Source organism: Dreissena polymorpha, chromosome 14, assembly GCF_020536995.1.
Source record: "Dreissena polymorpha isolate Duluth1 chromosome 14, UMN_Dpol_1.0, whole genome shotgun sequence".
NCBI classification, from domain to species: Eukaryota; Metazoa; Mollusca; class Bivalvia; order Myida; family Dreissenidae; genus Dreissena; species Dreissena polymorpha.
The window spans coordinates 39,943,078-39,951,314 of NC_068368.1; the positions used below are offsets into that span (position 1 = coordinate 39,943,078).

The 8,237-nt window shown below is 33.1% G+C and overlaps 1 protein-coding gene across 1 annotated transcript; it reads right to left on the reverse strand.

Annotated features, from left to right (window-relative positions):
- Positions 1–7,007: 7,007 nt before the first annotated feature.
- LOC127858027 (complement C1q-like protein 2) lies at positions 7,008–8,237 on the reverse strand. The gene is made up of 2 exons (XM_052394868.1): positions 8,017–8,237; positions 7,008–7,608 (listed from the first exon to the last, which is right to left on the reverse strand). Exons 1-2 carry the CDS (start codon positions 8,153–8,155, stop codon positions 7,190–7,192), a joined length of 558 nt encoding a protein of 185 aa, XP_052250828.1. The 5' UTR covers positions 8,156–8,237; the 3' UTR covers positions 7,008–7,189.

Consider the following 8,237-nt stretch of genomic DNA (forward strand, 5'->3'; position numbering starts at 1 on the left):
CACATACGCTGTGATGTAGCAAAAATTCAGAGGTTGTATCTCGAATCAGCTTATTAAATATTCGAAAATATTCATGCGTGTCTGTTAGCGTTATGTAAAAGTCACTAAGATGAAAACTGAAACAGCTACGCCTTAAAGCGCATTAGTGCTCTATACCTATGTTTATGTTAGCGTTGTTGACACCGTGTGAACTGCTCGGGTAACAAGTAAAGCATAAACAGCAATGTTTATATACTTTTATTTCTCCATATACAAGATACGAAGATTATTGTATATTTTGAATTTGAATATGGTGTCAAAAATCAAAAGTTTTGTACACAGAACTTTCATTATGAATTTATATTCTTGGTGAGATAGTCATTTGATATTAGAAAAAAAAATTCCTTTAATATGATTGTGACTGCAAATTTTCTTTATATTAAGTTCTCATTACCATTTTCATCATACTTTCTATGCTTTCAGAACTTCCAAAAAGCATGTTGTTTTTATTTTGTCTTAGTTATTTCTATGAAATAATAAGGATAATAAAAAGTGCACACAAAACTCGACCCGTGCGCTATGACACACACTTTATAAAGTTGAATGGCGTGTGTTCATTTCAAACTTGCGATTGTTTTTCAAAAATGAATTGCGTGTTAAATTATGCAATAGCGAACATCTTCTGTGCCTTCAGCGCTTTGATTATATAAAGATATAGATCGTCAAAATTTCGATTTTAAGGTTTTTTAGTTAAAGATATATATCGTCAAAATTTCGTAAATGTAGGAAACAAAGGGAAGGAGGAGGGTGACTAAAGTAGGAAAGAAAGCTTACAATGACGCTAAGAAGAAAAGACGGAGTTCTGCATAACTGGGAAGCATATATACACAAATAAATAGCCATGAATACTTTTTTCTCAATGATAACATACCGCGATTAATATTCCCTTCGCAAAAATAAATACGTCCGACTATTTCTCTGTAAGACGCAAATTGTAGATAATTTTTCCTAAACACTTTTTTTGTTCTGATGAGACGTAAAGAACACAGCTTTATAACAATAACACTGGACGTCAGCGGAAACTTAATCCACTTCAAGATATCGGAAAATCCGTTTCCTGTTATTTTAAGATTGTACGTACATATTTTAAATAATACGAAACACAGTATATAGACACATGGGCAGTCTATGAATATTGTTCAGATTTGACATTGAAATGTAGCCAACAAACGATTTGATTTTATGCACCTACCCCGTCACACAATCAAATCGAAGTTCAAACTTGTTAATAAAGTTTTCCAACATACATTCATTTCTGGTAACGCCCATAATTAAGTGTCAAATTATAGTAAATTGTACATGTACTCAACGACGCTAGTACGAAACCGGACATCAAACCTTGGTAAGTGTGCCCAGGGTAAACGATATTGCTAACATTTATTTTTCTTTTGTTGAATAAAAGAAGTAACATTATTGTTAGAAGATGATAAGGGTGTTGCTGTAACGGCATCGGGTTTACTTTCAATTTCAGTGTTTATGTACCTGCAACATTGGAATTAAATTCATATAGAATTAAAATAGCATTTCAATACTTCTCGAGCAGAATGAATGCATTCATTAACAACAAAATGGTAGTGATAACATATATACCTATGGTATAGACGAAAAAGACAAAACAGAAACTATTTTATTTAAACTCAATAGCATCGAAATCCTACGGCTGATACAAACGCGCTCGAGTCCGTTTCTTAGGTTCAACACGTGCTTTGTGTCTTTGTGTGAGATCTTAAGTAGAGATTGAACCCGTGACCTCCCAGTCGCTAGGCGGACATCATGTATATATATTTATACTATGCTACGGCCACCTTTATAACCGAAAATTTAAATTAAGCTTAGAACGAATAAAAATTACCATTTCCATACATTAAATTGTCATTAAGCTGGAGACGTTTTTAATATTTAGCTAACAAATTGCAGGGTGAATGGTTAATAACTTATACTAAGCCACGCGTGTGGATTAATTTATTAAGAACAGTTCAGAGGCGTATCTAGGTGGGGGGCTAGGGGACTAAAGCCCCCCCAGCTGTCTGTCTAGATACGATTTAAAAAAAATGAGCCCCTTACAATTTCAATCCACTTGTTGTATTTCCTGTCATATACCCCTAATTAAGCCATAAACAGCTGTCGATTTGTGTGATTAGCCCCTAGGCATGTGCACAGACGATCTAACCTTCGCCAGCTAAACTGCACGCTTCATTGACTGTAAGTGATAAACTGCGCTATTTGATTGGCTAAAGGAGATACATTCAACTAATGAAATTCATCGATAGCTATTTATTAGCTCTTGAGAGTGATAATCCTTTTGAGTAACAAGTTATTGCCATTGAAATTCAACAGAACACTTCAAGCGAGATTATACGATTTTTATATGTGTTAAATTGTAATATATTGATAAAAATGTGTTACAATAACACAAAATAGGCAAGAACAATTATACATTTTGTACGAATTTCAAAAAAAGCAGCAAATACAAATTAGCGCCCCCAGCTGATTGTGACGAAGATATTTCGTAAATATTTTCCAACAATAACCGAAGTATTCGTCTTATTCTTAGGATCGGGGTTAGTGTTCGTGTGTCGTATGAATAGACATCGTTGCAGGAAATTAAAATGACCCCTACAACTAAATTTAGATTCACATCGTACGTGCATGATATAAATGCTGGCGAATTCGACTCTACAGATATTTTCGATTTAAGAATTATATATATTGCTTATTTCGCATGTCTCGACACATGTTCTTCTTAACTTTTATTTTAATTTATATTGAAATATATGTATAATAAATTGTTTACACATTTGATATAAATTCATAAATTTTGACAAAAAAGTATAATCTCGCTTTAGGCGGATGGATCTCCCTCACATCATGTCTTATTGTAGATTGTAACCAGTGATAGTACGAATATATGCATTATCTTAGTGATCATTTCTGAGAAAGTACAAATATCATAACATTAGTGTAATAGTTGTAAGAATATACCTGTGCATAGATTTTCTTGTATTGTTTTTGTTAACAAATGACATAGCATTTGATAAAACTTAAAATAAAGAGTGTTGCTTAAAATGTTATTTTGATAATTTATAATTTGTAAAAAGGTTTTTCAATGACTTTGCCTTATTTGACAGTTTTTGAACCACATGACTCAACAAGGTATACATAATATGATTACAACCAAGTTTGATAAATATCCACCCATCCAACAGGGTGACCTAGTAGGATATTCAACAAGGTTAAATAGCAGGTCCACCCATCTTACACTGTTAAAAAAATTCTGGATAAAGAATATGTCTCCCACCACTTTAGTGGTTTGCGAGACAATTGATTTACCCCTGTGTTTGTGTCTGTCTGTGTGTCTGTCACACTTGATGTCTGAACTCAAGTTCTTGTTTGTTTTACATGCACTTTTATCATGCAAAATGCTGATAAGATACCAGGAAATCGCATCATTTCAAGGTGCCATTTAAAAATAACGAAGGGAGAGGACACCCCTCACGCACTTACCCCAGTTGAGCCTCCCCCCCCTCTGAAAAATTTCTGGATACGCCTCTTAACTACACTCCTTTTAAGGGAATTAATCGCTAATTTTCGGTACATGGATTTTAAATGAATATGTCGGCCATCAAACTATTATGTTTTTATACAAGCTGTCGCACATCGTCGATTTTGTAGAGATGTCTTCTAAGGTTATACAATGAACCTCTATCACGTCCTATCATTCATAAAAACACACACAAAAAACCTCCGGAAAATCCATATATCATGATAATACAATTGCTAACAAATGTACTTTACAGATTCATTAAATAAATAATTCGTATCTATTTGAATATATTAAACTCCGTTTAAAGAAATACGCGTATTTTTAGCTTTTTTAAATTTTGTTAAAAAATCATAATGTAGGTGTTGAGTCTTGATATCACAATTACTGTGATTTGAATTACTTACTAATGTTAAAATAATTAAATAACACGCATGAATATTTGATATAGGTACTACATATTATATCTTTATATAAGTTACTCTGAATTATCATAAATATGATATTTTTATATAATTATTAGACGTGTATGGGCGATAAATTCAGCCAACAGACTAAAACGAAGAATAACTTTAACGCCGAAACTGATATGAAGAATAATTAGCTTTAACGACATAAAGTACAATAAAGTGGCAACGATTTTACATCGTCACAGGATATACATTGGACATATAAGTAGTAAAAAACACTTTTATCTGAATTCCTGTTCAACTGGATCTATCATGATATATGTGTTGAATGGGTCTATACAGATAAATCCATCAAAGTGTATGTATATTTTATATTCGTATCTGATCTTTGACGTTTGATATTAATTAGTGTTTTTTGAATATTTTAAGGATGATAAAGAAAAATAATGACCCTTTATGTACTTAAAGATACTTGTACCTCGAGTGTAATGTCGTAAACCATCATATTAGGAAGGACACTCGCTCTGGCGAAGTCACAGATCCGTGTACAGTAAACATCGTCTTTCCGGTGTTATCACTGATACATCAAAGGCAAGTTTCCTTACTAAGTACGAAACCTTCCTACCTGTTTGTTAAAACACCCATCAAGGCAAAACTTGAAGAAATTGTATTTGTTTCGTAAAACAATACCACCAAATTTTAACAGTTATTATTTCATAGTCTCACTCGTTAAATATCATAAAAATTATACATATATAATCTTCTTAAAATGATACTTCCATCAACAACACACAGACGATATAAGAAAAACCTAAAACACTACTTTTGGTTAACATAATTACTACGCCGTTTTGTAGACCCGAACAAAACATATATTGTTATACACCTATAAAAATATTATCACATTTACATATTGTTATAAACTTTGTTTTTCATAGGACTTTGCGTTATTGTTGATCCAATGCTACTCTTACTATTTTGATCGGTCATGAAAAATTACTCACACTTGCACACACATACATATTGATAGCTAACATTGCAATTCTGCAATCTAGATTTTAAAGTTTCAAAATATGTTTTTGTTGTTTTCTTCAATTACATGAATCGAAATCGTTGTTCAAGAAAATAAACGGCTACTTTAAAGCTTTTTGAAATGCGTTACAATAGTTTAATTGATTACTTTTTAGATTACTTTGAACTGCAGTCAAATGATTGTAATTTACACATTCGTATTGTTTATTAAAATAAACAATACACTTTTCTCTCTATATATATTTATTTACTATTGCTACTAAATATTATATTATGTAATTTAAGCGATAAAGAGAATTACTCGGTATTTTAATAACACACGAACGAGATCATTATAATAATTATGGTATTTATCATGAATGAGTTTTTCTGGTTTGTGTCACATGGTTTCTTGATTTTAACGAGCCAAAAGAGCAAGTGAAAAACAATATCACACAACAAATGAGTGCGATAATATCTATTGCAAAAAGCCAAGCATCAACTATTTTATGTATTGCATACCTTTTCAAAATGAGCAACTAATCAACGCAAAACATTATTTAAAATGTACGCTTATAACGACATAATAGTGTACTTGTTGAATATGCACATGCCACCATGGAAAATTAATGGTTTGTTTGTTAATTGCGTCGTTCATAATCCCAACTTATCCGAGCCATGAATACGGATATAACAGCGTGGAATACGGGCAATTTTTCTAGCCTTTTGTCTGTTGCTTAATATATAAAATATTGAAGCTAATTCATGGTCCACAAGTTATTGATCACGACCGCGATAATCAGATATTTTATGGTGTATAAAAACAGCTTTACCAAAGATGGGATATTACGCGAAACTTTATAGTTTTTCTTTCGTTTAAAAAATACACAAATTTATCAGGTAACAGTCTGTTAGAACTTAATTGGTGTTTTGGAAAAGGTCTATATTCTAAAGCAAAATTTAAGCTAACCTGCCGAGCAAATTCCTCTGGTCGGTAGTCATCCGTGGTTGTAATTTACGCTACAGAATGTTGTTAATGCTTCCTTATCCTACATTTAAAGCTAACTTAGGATGCAACTTAACAGGAATGAGTCGTGGTCATAAAGGATTTGCTTAACATGATCTCTTTTAAAATCACGGATTAGAATATACTCTCTAATTGACTAGATTCTACTTGTGTTGTCTTCTTAAAAATATTCAAAACTATTGTTCCTATATTGAGTTAAGTACAATGGTATATATTGGGAGTGAACACACTCACACACACTTCTTTACCCTCTAGACTATTATAGTGTTCAACAGTTAGCATAGGCATCTGGGTGGGAACTGGGTTGCTATGATAAATGATTGGACCAATGTTTTTTTTTCCAAATCTATCCGTGCAAGATTGTATTATATATGTTTACACATTGAATTAAAAAAAACAACGTGTAAACACACGACACGCAAAAATAACTTAAAGAAAGCAAATAATCGACAGTAAAATACAAATAAATTATACGTGTATATATTTCACCCATTTATGCCTAGCGTCCTGAAAAAAGGCATTGGCAAACAGCGTAGACCCAGATGAGACGCCGCATCATGCAGCGTCTTATCTGGGTCTGCGCTGTTTGCTTAAATGAATTTCTGAAAGAAATATTCTAAATATAGAAATAAATATACTACACACCCCTAATTTTGGAAATAAATTGATCCAATTTAGAAGGATGGGAGAGTCCAATAGGCATAAATGGGTTAATTATAAGATGTTCACACGCATTTTTTGATTATCCCTTGGTTTATTATTTCATCAATGCCACAGTGTGTTTGAGATAAACATTGTTTTTGTGCAATATTGATTTTTAAGGCAATAATATCAGTACAGTTGGTTGACAGTAATGATACACAAGAAAGAAGACGAGCCGGGATTTGTTTGCTTTTTTGTCCACTACGAATTTACATTGTTCGCGTATTTCAAATTAACACAATAAAACTACGCTACTGGTTAAACAAATCAAATACTGTAATTATTTATTTATTTATTTATTGGGATTTTAGTATGCTTATGCAGAAGTTTAGGCATGGCAAATAAACTGACAAAACAAATGCACTGAGCACTCAGGCATTAATTGTCAAAGTTTCGTGTTCCAAATTTGGTAAAGTTGATACAATTCCAAAAGCAAAAGTTACGTTTGCTTGCACCTGCTCAGTTCTGCTGGATTAGGTGACCAGAAAAGCTTGTCCAACCGTCATGACCATCTATCTGTTCCTGTCCCGAAAAAGAATACTCATTTTGTACCCACAACTGGTCCCCAGCCTCAAGCTGCGCCGTAATAGCGAGTGTTGACGTCGTATAGGCGACATTTGATTCGTCATCGGCAAGCACCTCTCCCAGCCATTGACCATTTCTTATGAGAACCACGCTTGCAGCATGTCCCGGGGTATTTGTAAGAACAACGAAGAATGCGTACGCACCTCGGACTGGTGCGGTGAAATGGCCATTCATTGGACTGTAACTATCTCCAATGTTGGTAATCACGTGGTCGAAAACGATGTGCTGATGATCCCCCACATGTTCTATTGTGTTCACCAAGGTAGCTGTAAAGGCAACTGGTCCCTCAAAAACTGTAAAACAGAAACAGCTGCACCAAAACTGTATCGTAAAAGTAACGTTTGTTTATTTCATTTACCAGTCAGTTGACATTCAATATTTAAGATTGTTCATAATTTATACATCAATATGTAAAAATCATATTTCAGATCGTTCATAATTTAAACATCAATATGTTAAAATCATTAAACGTCATTTGTATAACAGCTTTATTCATTTGTATATGTATTTCTTAATATAAGAACAGAACATAAAACACACTTTTTTCCTATTTGTGTTCATCGGGACACATAAAATGAAACAGCACACATGCTTTGAAAACGAAAAGAAAATACAAGAAGAAACACGAGCTGAATGTTTTGAAACAAGTGAAGAGTGTTAAGCATGCTATTGTAAGATATTTGTATCAAAGCTGAACTTACTAGCACGTTTGTTGATTTCCAGTGTTGCCACTCTTTCTGTTAGCTCATCAATCTTCTGCAAAAGATCCTGTGCGTCCAGCGGGGCACTTCTTCCAATACCTAGGAACAACAGAAACACAAAAACCTTCACAATCAACATTCTACCATCGGTGCTCGTTTTTCAGTTAGATATGTTCCAAACACAAATGAAAATTTTAAAGTTTATCAGCACATACATATAT

Bases quoted from the DNA above. Each gene is read 5' to 3' on its own strand.
- LOC127858027 (XM_052394868.1), bottom strand. From the start codon at position 8,155: ATGTTGATTGTGAAGGTTTTTGTGTTTCTGTTGTTCCTAGGTATTGGA. The intron at 7,609-8,016 runs GTAAGTTCAGCT...TCTGTTTTACAG, and splicing joins GGAAATCAACAAACGTGCTA to TTTTTGAGGGACCAGTTGCC.